A 14,523-nucleotide genomic window follows, 5' to 3' on the forward strand; every position below is an offset into this window, starting at 1 on the left:
AAAAAAATAAGGACGGGTTGCAATTTTATGTAGTATGTGCGATTTGCTATTGCTATGCATTGCAACATTCTGCGGTGCATGGTGTTGATTAAAATGGCATTTTTTGGCTTTTCAAGTGGCTGCAAGGCTAAGTGGCAGTTCCCACAGGGGCGACTTGTCAGGCAACTTAGCCGTCTGACAAGTAGCACTCCGTTCTGCACTATGGAACCGTTCTAATAGGAACAAGTCAAGTCAGTCCGACTTAGAAAAAGGTTCCTGTACTACTTTGGGATGACTTTAGGGTGACTTGCATTGACTTCTATGCAGAAGTTGTTTGCAGATCGCCTTGCAAAGTCACGCTGCAAGTCGGGCTGCCCCTGTGTGAACCGTCACGGTTTTGTTTACCTTAATACATTCTCTGCATTAGGGTAAAAGACCTTCTAAGATTGGTTCCTGCCAGCCCCCCTAAATACTTACCTGAGGCTGAACTCCAGCCAACACTGTGCCCAAGAGCAGCATCACTGCTCCCTCTCTCCCTTCCCTGGACACAAAATTGGCTCCTGCTGTTCTCAATTATATATAGAGAAGAGGGAACAGGGGGCAGGGCCGATCTGGGCTCTGTGTGTATCTGTAGACACAGAGCCCGGCTCTGGAGCCAACTCGCATGTCTGTCCCCAGAAAAAGTGCTTGCTATGGGGCAGACACTGAAAAGGAGGCGCGGACCGCTCTGGTGGGGGATCCGAGAAAAAGGAGATCCCAGACCGTTCTGTGCAATACCACTGCACAAATCAGGTAAGTATAACAGGGTCGCTGGTTTGAATCCCGACCATGACACCATCTGCCTGAAGTTTGCATGTTCTCCCTGTGCCTGCTTGAGTTTCCTCCGGGTACTCCGTCCAGGATCCAACGAGACGGAATTACCATACAGGTTATGTTGTTGTTGTTGGAATACGTTGTTCATGTATTTTTGTAGCACAAATACAGATCTAATGTTCAGCCAGTAGATGGCAGTGTTTATAAGTTTGTTATAGGTTTGTAGCTGCATCTATGGGTAAACTTTCTTTTCTCTGTATAAAAAAAGCTTCCTGTTTCCTGTCTGCAGTTAAGCAGCAAAACCCATGTGGACTGTGCACTGCCTGTCGGTTCTGTAGGGCAATATATATACAGAATTTCTAACAGTTGGGCATTCTGCTGTTATTTGTCCTTCCATAACTTATTTACACTTCTGTCACTTTTCTGACAGTGCAATATCCTTCATGTAAGTGATTATAAGAGAGTGTTTGAGTTTGTAATATATACCGTATAGGGACTGGTACATTTGCTGACCTGATTTATACACACACACACACTATTTTTGTTTTCATTGTGTGTCTCTGTAATGATTAGTAAAAGAAGATAATGGCATGGCCCATACATTACTCATTTCATGTTCTTTTTTTTTTCTGTTTGAGCTCTTACCATTTTAAGCACTGCAGAATAAGGTTGTTTTATGTAAAATGTTATAGTGAGTAATAGAGGACATAGATGAAAAGGGCTCATGTTATCAAAGGTTTCTCAGATTCTGTTAATTGGGTTGTTATAATGTCTTTAATGGGCCTAGGCACGTCTGAGGTTTGTAGCTGACAAATGCGGCAGATATTTATACTAATGAGGTACTAAAACATCACAGCGTGTCATTTGATTCATGGGACTCAAGCAGGATGTGTAAGGCACATGGGAGGCTTGACTGGAAGATGCTGTTTAGGGTCTGATTTATTGGATTGCCATTGGGTATATAGACCTATCAGTGAGAGTGTACTGTTGCTTCTCCCAGTGTAGAATAAGAACAAGAAAGAATCTGATTGGGTGCTATGAGCAACACTAAGGCTTGGCCATGCATGGTTTGAATCTCGGCCGGTTCAACTAGAACCAGCCAAGATTCAAACTGTTAATGGGCAGGCTGAATGTACAAAGTTGATTGATCAATCAACTTCGGTACAACCTGCCTGCCATATTCTCTTGTGATTTACAGTAGTGGCTGCTATAGCTGCTAGCGATAATCACTGTCTTCTCCCAGCGGAAAGGGCTTCCCCTGCCCGCTCTTACCCTTACTTTTCTTACTCTCTATTGAATTGTGTTGTAACTGTCCTGTCTTTTTATTTTTTTATTTTTAAAGATCTGCTCTGCTTTTTAAATCCTGTTTAATAATAGTAATAATAATCTTTCAGTAAAATCCCATTGTTTGTCATGGAATACGGCTATGTCTCATTACTTTTTTGTTACTGTTAGTTTTTGTACTGTTTACATGCTGTGAGATACAAAATGGCTTTCACTAATATTCATTTATATTTTTTTGTTTCTAGGGAATTTCTCTGTTAAACAAAAACAATGGACAGCCCAATATCACATTCCGATATGACAGTAAGTTTCTCTTTATTGCAAAATATTCTATGCATGAGTGAAAAGTAACAAGCAGGCCATCAACGATCTCTCTGGTTATGTCAAAAAGTTTTGGAATTTAACATGTATCCTCACAGGGTGACACTGTGGATAGCCTAATAAGAATATGCCAACGTCCCGATATTGAATGGAAAAGAATAAGGAATTGCAGAAATGGACTTTATAGGCACACACATAAGATAAACATTTTTTGAAATTTTAATTGGATAAAGTTAAAATCTCGATTTACAAACATAAAAAGAAAACACATCATAATAATGCATTATTATGATGTGTTTTCTTTTTATGTTTGTAAATCAAGATTTTAATTTTATCCAATTAAAATTTCAAATATTTTTTTACCTTATGTGTGTGCCTATAAAGTCCATTTCTGCAATTCCTTATTCTTTTCCAATCTCTCTGGTTAGGTATAGTGTATATATAATCAGAGAAATGAGAACAACTGATTTATTAACTATAAAGCATTTTCCAACATGCTTCCAGAGATCCATATTACCATAAATATATGCTTCATTGACACCTCTGTTTAATGGCAGTGTGACACATTTTACAAGACATATGTAGCAATAATAATAACACAACAGGAGTCCTAACCTTTCCCCGATCTATCCACAGCTAACAAAAATATTTGGTTATACATACACTTTAATGGGTCTACTTGTTTTCACACATTATTAATTGAACTTTTACATAGGATTCATTCACACATTTTCTTTAATTGAATCCAGTTAAAAACCTGTATGGGTGAATCATTTATAAACAGACCTTTTATGCCCCGTACACGCGATCGGAAATTTCGCCAGCAAAAGTCCGATGTGAGCTTTTGGTCGGAAATTCCAACCATGTGTAGGCTCCATCAGACTTTTGCTGGCGGAATTTCCGCCTGCAAAACATTGAGGGCAGGTTCTCTAGTTTTCGACGGAAAAAGTTCCTATCGGAAATTCCGATTGTAGCAATTCCGATGTGCAAAATTCCTACGCATGCTCAGAAACAATTCGACGCATGCTCGGAAGCATTGAACTTAATTTTCTCGGCTCATCGTAGTGTTGTACGTCATCGCGTTCTTGACAGTCAAAAGTTCAGAGAACTTTTGTGTGACCGTGTGTATGCAAGGCAAGCTTGAGTGTGGAATTCCGTCTGAAAAACCATCCAAGATTTTTCTGACGGAAATTCTGATCGTGTGTATGCGGCATAAGTATAGTTTCCATATTTAATAAAAAATTTTTTACATTTATCTAAGGATAAAATACATTTTTAAAGTGTTATTAAAGACTTGTTTTTGTTTTTTTTGTTTTTTTTAAAATAACAAACACGTTATACTTACCTGCTCTGTGTAGTGGATTTGCACAGAGCAGCCCAGCTCCTCCTCTTTTGGGGTCCCTTACCAGTGCTCCTGGCTCCTCTCTCCTGACTAGTGCCACCACAGCAAGCAGCTGGCTCTGGGGGCACCTAAGCAGGCGCGCTCCCAGCCCACAGCTCTGTGCGTCCATTCACACACTGAGCTGTGTTTCAGCCCTGCCCCCTCGGTCTCATGATTCGCTCACTGGCTGTGATTGACAGCAGCAGGAGCCAATGGATCCCTCTGCTGCCAAAAGGTAATCAGGAGTGTGAGTTCCCAGAGAGACAAGGCTTTCGTGGACATCTCTGGATTGAGAGGGGGCTCAGATAAGTATTGGGAGAGGGGGTGCAGCTGCACACAGAAGGTTTTTTACCTTTATGCACAAAGGTAAAAATCCTTGTGCCTTTACAGCCACTTTAATGTGCCACTCAAGAATTTTACATTGGCTCTTCCATATTTCCATATTCCTTGTTCTGGTGACAGATTTTTTTATATAATTTTCTCTCTCGATAACAACGATCACCAAGACAATATAGAGAGTGAATCTTCCTAGTGGGGACATAGACAGCAATAACAAATTTACATTCTTCCTTATAATCCTTCCATCCATACCAAAATTAGAAAAAATAGAAAAGAAAAGTTTGGCTATACATACATTTTTGTAATCTCTATTTTTTTAATTTTTTTTTTAGATTTTGGAATACCCCCCTTTAAAGTTATTTCGTTTTCCTCTGTCCCCTTTTTTCTGATTTTTAATCCACCCTTACCAGACATGCAAAAATGTAGAACTAGAGACATAGGTGGATGGATAAATATAGACAGGTGGATGGATAAATAGACAGGTGGATGGATTGGATTTTAATCATGACATAGCCGGCCTTTTTGCAGTTTGCAAGATTGAGTATATACTGCAGTGTATACAGAGGATGCAGTGTAGATACTCAGCCTTTAAACCCCTTTCTCTTTCTCTTTCTACAGATTGTACAGTTAATTTTGGTGGGAAGCATCTTATAGCGGAGATGCAGAATATAACCATCATCCAATATGCTTGCAACGACCAGGTGGCTGTTACTGTAATGTGGACAGCTAGTCCTACTGGTAAGTTAAAATGAATGAGATGGACCACTTTGTTCCTTCTGCAAGTTAAGGTGAATGTAAAACATGTTATAGTTATTTCATATTCAATTTGATACTAATGATTTTAACATTTTGTCTGGGCACCAGTGACTTAAAGCCCAATGTCCAGCATTTTTTTTTTGTTACGTCTCCCAGCATGGGTTTAAAAGGAAAAAACAGTACTGATTGAAATACGAATTGCAAACTCACTCATCCATGTCTTTATGGATCTTGCTTTGTGCACTGCTTCGCAGTCATGTTGGAACAGGAAGGGGCCATCCCCAAACTGTTCCCACAAAGTTGGGAGCATGAAATTGTCCAAAATGTCTTGGTATGATGACGCCTTAAGAGTTCCCTTCGCTGGAACTAAGGGGCCAAGCCCAGCCTCTGAAAAACAACCCCACACCATAATCCCCCCTCCACCAAATGATTTGAACCAGTGCAAAAAGCAAGGTCCATAAAGCCATGGATGAGTGAGTTTGGGGTGGAGGAACTTGACTGGCCTGCACAGAGTCCTGGCCTCAACCCAGTAGGATGAATTAGAGCGGAGACTGCAGGCCAGGCCTTCTCCTCCAACATCAGTTTAGGAGTAACCACCCTGTGAGCAGAGCATACGCAGCAATGCACAGTGTTGTCAATCTAACATAAGGTATTTAAAGCAGGAAGGCAGAAAAAAAGACCTCGCCTGTTTGTTTTTATTTTTTTTATTATTACAGTGGGACGGTGAGTGTGGGGAGGTGACACGGTAAATATTTTTTCACGGTTATATTGAATTTTAACTGTGCACTTAGCTGTTTGAGCGGAGGTCCTCTTTAAGAACAGGAAGCGGGTGAGCTTCTTCCATTGTGCTGTTCCTTTCTCTATTCACAGATCAGAGTCACAAACACATTTCAGTCACTATGTATTTGGAACTACCATAAAACAAAAAACGTAGCAAGCTTCCTAGTTTTATTATCTTTTTCCTGGCCGCTGAAGTGTGTTTTCGGAAGTACATGTCCACCTCCCCATTTTTATTGCAATATGGCAGTATGGAGATGGTTAAATTGAATTCATTTTGGGACACAGTCACCAGATTTACATTGAAGTATGAGACCCTTTATATGCACTCAGTGACACAAATAACAGACATTGGTAATATATGCCTTTTATTAAAACACTATTTTTTTTTAACATTATTGTTTTAAATTTCCACCTCATCCAGTGGGGACATCATGTTACACACATAAAACATATGTCTCATAACACGAACTACATGTAGTTTCCATTTATTGTTTGAAATTATAAGCTCTGGTGGCCACTAACAGGCTCTGTAAAATATTTATGAAATATCGAGGTTCAGGAAGAGAAAGCCATTTCATTTTTTTTTTGTTTCATTGGGTTGTGAATTTCAGAAAGTGAAGTGCGGTTTCTGCCTTACATGAATTATTAACTACGGTCATTTTTGAAGTGGGTTTTATGCCCGGATAACATAGGCCGCCATCTTGCTGGCTAAACCAACATTCATAAGAATGGAGCTTTTCAGGTCATTAAAGTAAATGTTAAACCAATCAATAAAATCGCATATAATTTCAAAAGTCGATGTCAATCTTTTAAGGTTCTTACACACGGCCGGACATTACAGCGAAGGTTGTACGTTTGGCTGTTGTTGTGGCACCGGGGAGCCACAGCTGCAATGTAATTTAGACCCCTTTCACACTGGGGCGGTAGCAGCGTCGGTGGTAAAACGGCGATATTTTTAGCGCAATTTACCGTTTTAGTGGCGCTATTTGGCTATAGCCGCGCTGCCCTGCCTTGATTTCAATGAGCAGGAGCAGTGAAGAAGCGGTACTCCAAAGATGCTGCTTGCAGGAGGTTTTTTTACATCCTGCAAGCGCACTGCTCCAAAGATGCTGCTAACAGGGCTTTTTTTAGCGTCATGCCACCGCACCACTCCAGTGTGAAAGTCCTCGGGCTTTCACACTGGAGACACAGCAGCGGGTGTTTCAGGGCGCTTTGTAGAGCTGTAGCGCCTGCAAAGCGCCCCAGTGTGAAAGGGGCCTTAGCCAACTGACATATATTGCAAAAAATGCTGTGCGTGGCTATACACGCGCAACCGCGGGCACTTACAGTTTAGCGCATAAGCATATGAGCTTATTGTTAAAGAAATATTCTACATTACATGACCTAAATTACACTGCAACTGTGGCTCCTGGAGGTCACAGCAACAGGCAGATTTTCCTCTGTTCAGCCTTGCACCTTAATGTACAGCTGTGCACAAGAGTCCTTAATTTGCTTTTTTAAATTATATAATACCTAGTGACCTTGCCTTGTAGATACAGTACTTATTTAGGCACTTCTTGTTAGAGGATGACCACGCTCTGTCCTTGACTCTAAAATTTAGCATTGCGTTGTCACTAGTGCATTGAAATTAAAATTCTGTGCCGAAACCAGAAATTCAGGATGCACTTGACCGAAAACCAAAATGGACAGTTAAAAAAATTAATATATTTTTTATATATAATTGCATTATATTAATTTTTTTAATTAATATCACAAATTTAAATAAATATGAATTTATTTTCGGTCATTATCAGCACCTTTTCGGTCGATAGGCTGCTTTCACGCCGGACAGTTTTTGAAGCACTTTTGGATTAAAAAAGTGCAAGAAAAGCATAGAATAGCATCCCTTTAAATTCTATATATGTCTTCACACTGGTCCTATGTGCTTCTGTTGCTGTGTTAAAAATCTTGCTTGCCACATTTTTGGTGCCTATTTGGTCAGTTAAAGTGGTTGTAAACTCTGTAAGGCCCCTTTCACACTGGGGCGGGAGCGACGCGGTGGCGCTTTACCGTCGTTTTAGCGGCTGTATGCGGCCGCTAACGGGGCAGTTTTAACCCCCGCTAGCGGCCAAAAAAGGGTTAAAAACCGCACGCAAAGCCCGCTTTGCCGGCGGTATAGCCACGGTGTCCCATTGATTTCAATGGGTAGGAGCAGTGAATACACCGCTCCTTCACCGCTCCAAGGATGCAGCTAGCACTGGAGTTTTTTCAGGCGCTACACAGGCGCTATTTTTAGTGCTGTAGCGCCTGAAAACCGCCCCAGTGTGAAAGGGGCCTTACAGCACTTGTACCTACAGGTAAGCCTATAATAATACCTGTAAGTACTGTAAATATCTCCTAAACCTGCACGATTTAGAAGATATTTACCATATATGCTTGCGCCTGAAGAAACGGCATGACCATTCTATGCATTAAGGTGAAAAACCTGCTGGGTTGCAGCTCCCACTCCAGTCCCCTCCCCCCATTTTTCTTACCTGAGCCCAATCCAGTGATGTGCACAACAGCAGCGGCTCTTGCCTCTGTCTCCCTCCCCATTGGGCAGCATGATAGCTGTCAATCAAATGCTGTGACACGGGAATGGGGCCAAGTCCCGCTGTCTGTGCCAATGGATTCAGCAGCGGGACTCGGGTGTGAGCACACACAGGTGCCCCCATGGAAAACAGATGTCCATGGGGGCACCAGAAGAAGAGGATCAGGACTGCTCTGTGCAAAAGCATTGCACAGAGCATATAAGTATAGTCATGTTTGTCGTTTTAAAGTGGAAGTAAACTCCCCTATCGTTTTCAGCAAAGGAAGCTGCCGTCTCTGTTTAATCTTCAACTGCTATGGTACTGCACATGTGATTCGTTATGACACCAGCCATTGGATGGTTTGATAGTTTGGCTGAAAGCACAGCCAATGTGCAGTTAGCATTCCCGGCATGCCTTTTTTTTTTAACTGTTTAAATCAATGGGTTTATATCCACTATAATATAAAAAAGCAAACAAAAGGTTCAGAACCACTTTAAAGGCATGCCATTAATTTAAAATTATTTCAGTGCTTCTGCTGTGAACTGACAATAAATTGCTCCACAATGCCCTTAGCTAGAAAGGTAAATGAAGACTTGTTTTAAAGCTCACTTGCTGTATTTGTATAAATACTTGAATGTCCATTGGCTTGCCATGTGTTGACCTTTAGCTATTTTGTTTATTTATTAATAACTGGAGCAATAAAACAAAATTAACAGTTGGACAGTTGGAAGTAAAAAAAACATAAATTTTTGATAGTAGGATTAGAAGATTCTGAGGCTTTTGTGCTGTTGCAGAACTACACGTCCCAGCCTGCCCTGGCTTCCAGAAACTTACATAATCTGGAAGGAGATTGGATCCTGGCTTTCAAGGTCTGCCTAGTAAAACAAACAGACCTTTTCTTCTGTCGGCAGTGAAGAGCCAAAAACTGAAATTGTTGACTCTTCTCCAAAACACACAGCGCAATCTTTACCTTGGGAACACAAATCTGTGTATTACTGAGACCTGCCTATAGCAATGTATGTCTCTGCGTCATTGTTCATTGTGCAAAGAGGGGGTTACATTACCGTAATGCAACCTACAAGACAAAATGTATAAATGCCAAGATCACAGATTGTCTTCATTTAGCCCAAGGACACTAAACAGTCACGGGGCTGGCAAGCCTCTGTGTTTTTTGGTTTTCGATAGTGGCTGCATCCCTAACAACTGTATAACATGTCTTTAAAAAGTGAGAGAAGGTGTTAGCTGTTTTTTTTAACTTGAATGTGTGTGTTGTATTTTCCAGGCATCGAGTATCTGAAAGGTTTTCGCATTATTCTGGAAGAACTGAAATCCGAGGGGCGGATGTGTCAGCAGATGGTGCTTAAGGACCCCAGGCAGCTAAATTCCAGCTTTAAAAAAGTTGTACGTGCTGTAAAACCAGTTTATACTATTTGATGTTTTCAATTGTCTCTTTATAGCGTATTTTTGTCAGGAGTACCCCAAAAAAAAAAACATACATTATTTTATATAACATAATTTAACACAAGGACATCAGCAAGTCTCTCTATTAAGCCCAGTAAAAGTCACACTTTTAATACTTGTTACACACTCAGGTAAAAGTAAAGAATATGACACTTTTTGCATGTGTTTGTGATTGAAACTGTAGGCAGCTGCCCTGTGCCATCACACTGGAGAGCCAGTCCACTGCTCTTACTGGGTGCAGTTTTGTTCTCCAGTGATCTGACTCCTCTACAGCACTCCAGTTAACAAAGCTCATGTTCCCCCGAGCAGTGTTGATGATTGGAGCACTGAGCAGGGTGTTTGTGATGAAATGCGGAGACTCGCAATTAGGCTCTAGTGTGCTGCCAGTCCCGGGTTTTACCCTTTTTTCATGAACACTTAATAAAAGTTTATAAAATGCCATAAACTGAGCTTTAAGGGATAACTGATTTTTGCTATAGTTACCGTATTTATCGACGTATAACACGCACAGGCGTATAACACGCATCCTAAATTAAAAGAGGGACGTTTCAAGAAAAAAACATATTTTTTAAATAAACAACTTTGAAGCAAATTAAGGATCAGTGCCCATCAATGCCCATCCACAGCCTGATTAATGTGGATCTGCAGCCCATCAATACATCAATGCAGCCTGATTAATGCCCATCTGCAGTCTGATTAATGTCCTCAATGCAGCCTGATTAATGTCCATCTGCATCCCATCTGCAGCCTGATTAATGTCCTTAATGCAGCCTGATTAATGTCCATCTGCAGCCCATCAATACATCAATGCAGCCCGATTAATGTCCATCTGCAACCCATCAATGCCAACCATGACACTACCTGCCTAGAGTTTGCATGTTCTCTCTGTGCCTGCGTGGGTTTCCTCCGGGTACTCCGGTTTCCTCCCACACTCCAAAGACATGCAGGTAGGTTAATTGGCCTCTGTCCAAAAATAGCCCTAGTATAAGAATGGGGACCTCGGATTGTGGGCTCCTTGAGAGTACAGACCCATGTGAGTGTGCAATGTAAAGGGATAGGGACAATTGTGGACACCTCACTCAGGTTGAACGGGATGGACTGGTGTCTTTATTCAACCTTACTATGTAACTATGTAATGCAGCTTGATTAATGCCGTTTTTTAAACTAATTTGCAGCCTCACCATCTCTCATAAATGCAGTCTGAACATCAGGAAATCACGAGCCGTCATCTCCTCTCCATCTGGCTATCACGTCACACATACACAGTCCCACCTCCGCCATCGGCATTGGACCAGCTTCTGTGATAGGCAGAACACTGGTCCAATGCCGGTGGCAGAGGCAGGATTGTGTGTGTGTGTGTGACGTGAGAGAAAGCAGAGTGAGAGCTGAGTGGAGAGAAGATGACATCTCAGTGAATTCCAGTGGCACTCATCCCCCTCCATGGTCCACCGCCGGCGTATAACACACGCCTCTGATTTTCCCCCTATTTTCAGGGGTAAAAAGTGCGTGTTATACGCCAATAAATACGGTATTCTTTGAATGGCTCCAGCAACTTTCCAAACCTTAAGCCTAGTACACATGATCAGAATATCCTACAAAAAATATTGCGTTTGAAGCAATCATATGCTAATCTAATTTTCCGAAGAGATAAACATGAAAATTTTAGTTTAATCTGTACAGTTTTCGGACAGAAATACAATACAAATGCATTACATCGCTTCTGAATTTTTATTCTTTCGAACGAGAATATTCCTACTTTTGTAACCTATTCGTTTTCGATATAAAGACTAATAAAGACTAACATGCAAAAAAAAAAAAAAAAAACAGACGATCATTCGTCCGATAATCTCATCATGTGTACTAGGCTTTATACAGTACTCAAATGTCTCTGTGTCATGTCATGTGACAGCCGTATATTGATTAGGAAAAAAGGTACTTAGATGGGGTTTTTTGTTTATTAAAATAATTAAACTGCCATCATACACATACAAAAATATAAGAGACAATGTAAAATAAACAGTGTTTCTTTAGTATCACTTTAAAATCCTTGTGTGAACTGATGGGGAGATCCACTGTCGCTCTTTGTTTTGGTGGCCATTATCACCAAAACAGAAAGTAAGGGGAAATTCTAAATTTTATGGTGGTCACTGGAGCAGTAGGTGATCTTTCAATGGGGACACCTGTACTTGTGCCAACTGTCTTCAAAGGGAATTTGCCCTTTCTTGGATGTCCAGCCACTTCCTATAGTGGCTTTAGTAAAGTGTGTGAAAACCCAATGAGACAAGATAGCAAAAATAAAAACTTGATTTGATTTCAACCATTCCCCACATTTTCCAAAATTAAGCAAAAAAAAAAAAGAAAATCGGCTATAGATGAATGACTTGTATAGTGCTACCTATGCAAACTGAATCGCCTCAGGGCACTTTGCCACTGGTGTCCATCTGCGGTACAGCGTGGTACTTTACCCCATAGGGTCCCGACTCGCTTACAAACACATACACATATTTTTTGGCCAATTTTTAGACAGGGTCTAATTAACCTACCAGCATGTCTTTGGACTGTGGGAGGAAACCGGAGTACCTGAAGGAAACCCACGCAGGCACAGGGAGAACATGCAAACTCCAGGCAGATAGTGACATTGTCAGGAATTGAACCAGCGACCCAAAGTGCTAACCACTACACCACTGTGCTGCCCTGATGTACTTAAAAACCAAAACATATGATTCAATATTGCTATCTTTCTTTGTTTTCTCTTGATTTACCATTCTACTATTTTCAGGTTATGGAGACTCAGCCGTTTATGAACCTGAAGTTTGAGACTGATTACTTTGTGAAAATTGTCCCGTTTCCTTCAATAAAAAACGAAAGCAACTATCACCCATTTTTCTTCAGGACCCGACGTAAGTTCTGACCTTAATATTAGTCTAACCATATAGTTCTACAGATGCTGTATATGTGGTTCAGGTTTTCTCTGGGTGTTGTATATTATATAATGAAAGGAGCACTTCGGGGAAATTTACTTTGGAGTTCCATTTTTGTGATAATAGAAAATGTCCTTCCATTTCATGCCAACACAGATTGCCTTTTAAAGACTGGTTTACAAAGTCTAAAGAGAGCACCAGACCACAGATCTAGGAGGTCAAAATCCTTCATTATTATAATTAGTGTCCACTCATAGCATAGGTAGCTTTGAACAGCCAACACGTTTTGGGAGCACCAACTATTCATCAGGGCTTGAGATTTGGTGAACTTGAAGTAAAAGGACTCAGTTTGGGTAAGTAATGGAAGAGGTAGCGAAGATGACATTTGGAAAAAGTGGTTTAGTGGCTGATTCAAGCAGAACTCCTTGGTGCGTTTGATTGGGTAGAAGCAGGTACAATTAGAACAAGGGAGCAAGCAATTTACGTATATTTTCTGACCAGGACTGAAAGAGTGGTAAAGATCTAAAATTCCTGTTTATTTCTGTCTGTGACTAGATTGGGGAGATTTGATCTTACTTCCTGTCCATGTGACACCCTATAAGAAAGGGATGGGTGTGGTTGTAAAAGGCGCAAGAAGGCACAGACAGCAGTAAAAATAATGCTAGATGTTTTAACCTTTTCTCACTCTACTTATGGACTTAGAGGGCAGTAAAAGCCAGACAGAGTTCTTAACCCTTTCCCACTTGATCCAGCATGAAACATTTTTTCAGCAACATTTTTACTGAAATTGGGTTTCATTGCTCCCTCACCCATGTTAAAAAAAAAAAGCCTGTCGGTTTATCAAAAGAAATAAAATATTACCTAATCCCAAGAACAAATATGTAATATGTTGCAGCTTACCAGCCCTTAGATGTGGTGGCTACATTAGATTTCATTTTTCATTATAAAAATATTTTCAGAAAGTGCAGAAATTCCTGTTGGTCTTGCAGTGTGCTTGTCACATCCTATGAGCTGAACTGGAAGCAAAAAAACAATGTTGTCTTGTGTAAACTACTTATCCCATCACTTCACACATAATGGGGATGAACAGCAGACACGTTTGATGTTCAGCCTGGGTGACTACCATGGTTCATTTATAGGGTGGAAGGTGAGCGTTGTCACCCAGGGACAGGAAGTGTGTTTTGCACAACACGGCAAGGTATAAATACAGATAAAAAAAGCTCAGAAAGAAGAAAACTAGTGCATCTGCAGCATCTAAGGACTGGTGAGATGCTATGTGTTACATTTATGTTTTGTGCTTTTGCTAAGCTTAAATTAAAGAAGTACAGCCAAAGCTGTTTTGGCTGCACTTCTCCTGGGGATCAGAGGAGTGCAGTTCGTTCCACACTTCTGTGACCCATTTGCCTTGCCCATTTGACCCATGAGCCCGCAGTTGGCTGACGTCACAGAGCTAGTCCAGGCTCTGAAAAGATCCCCACCATATGGTTGGGATCCACCCAGAACCTTGGACCTGCACCTGGCTCAGCCTCTCAGTGATCCGCTAAGAGCTTGAGCCAGTCCCCGTCCCCTCCACAACCCAACGCTCCAGTGGGCCCTGGAGAGAAGAGCAGAGAGCCGCTAACTGACAGTCACCAACTCTCTGCTCAGAGCAGAGGGGAGAACTGAGCAATCAGCGGTGTTTGATTGCTTAGTTCTAACTGTGGAGCCAGAGGGGGACAGATGCAGCATCGGATCGATGTTACATCCTCCTAGGTTAAAAAAAAGCCATACTTCTCTTTTGAGGTCAGTGCAACTAATTCCATTTCAAACAGCTCAGTCTCATGTTATATTGAGAGACAGCTGGGTCTGAATGGAACAACTTTGGCTGTGATTTCTCAGCTAACCTGCAGTGCTCTGGCAATCCTTTGCCAAGTGCAAAATATGTATTTATAAAACAAAG

At 41.1% G+C, this 14,523-nt stretch overlaps 1 protein-coding gene across 1 annotated transcript in view; it reads left to right on the forward strand.

Annotated features, from left to right (window-relative positions):
• Positions 1 to 14,523, forward strand: part of IL17RD (interleukin 17 receptor D) — a 116,987-nt gene that overhangs the window by 72,436 nt on the left and 30,028 nt on the right. The window contains exons 2-5 of the mRNA XM_077452029.1: positions 2,322 to 2,379; positions 4,736 to 4,855; positions 9,485 to 9,603; positions 12,443 to 12,563. Of these exons, the coding sequence (XP_077308155.1) occupies positions 2,322 to 2,379; positions 4,736 to 4,855; positions 9,485 to 9,603; positions 12,443 to 12,563 (418 nt within the window). The remainder of the gene's footprint in view (positions 1 to 2,321; positions 2,380 to 4,735; positions 4,856 to 9,484; positions 9,604 to 12,442; positions 12,564 to 14,523) is intronic.

Source organism: Lithobates pipiens, unplaced genomic scaffold (assembly GCF_037356315.1).
Source record: "Lithobates pipiens isolate NorthernLeopardFrog02 unplaced genomic scaffold, aLitPip1_a1.2 Scaffold_23, whole genome shotgun sequence".
In the NCBI taxonomy this organism is placed as follows: Eukaryota; Metazoa; Chordata; class Amphibia; order Anura; family Ranidae; genus Lithobates; species Lithobates pipiens.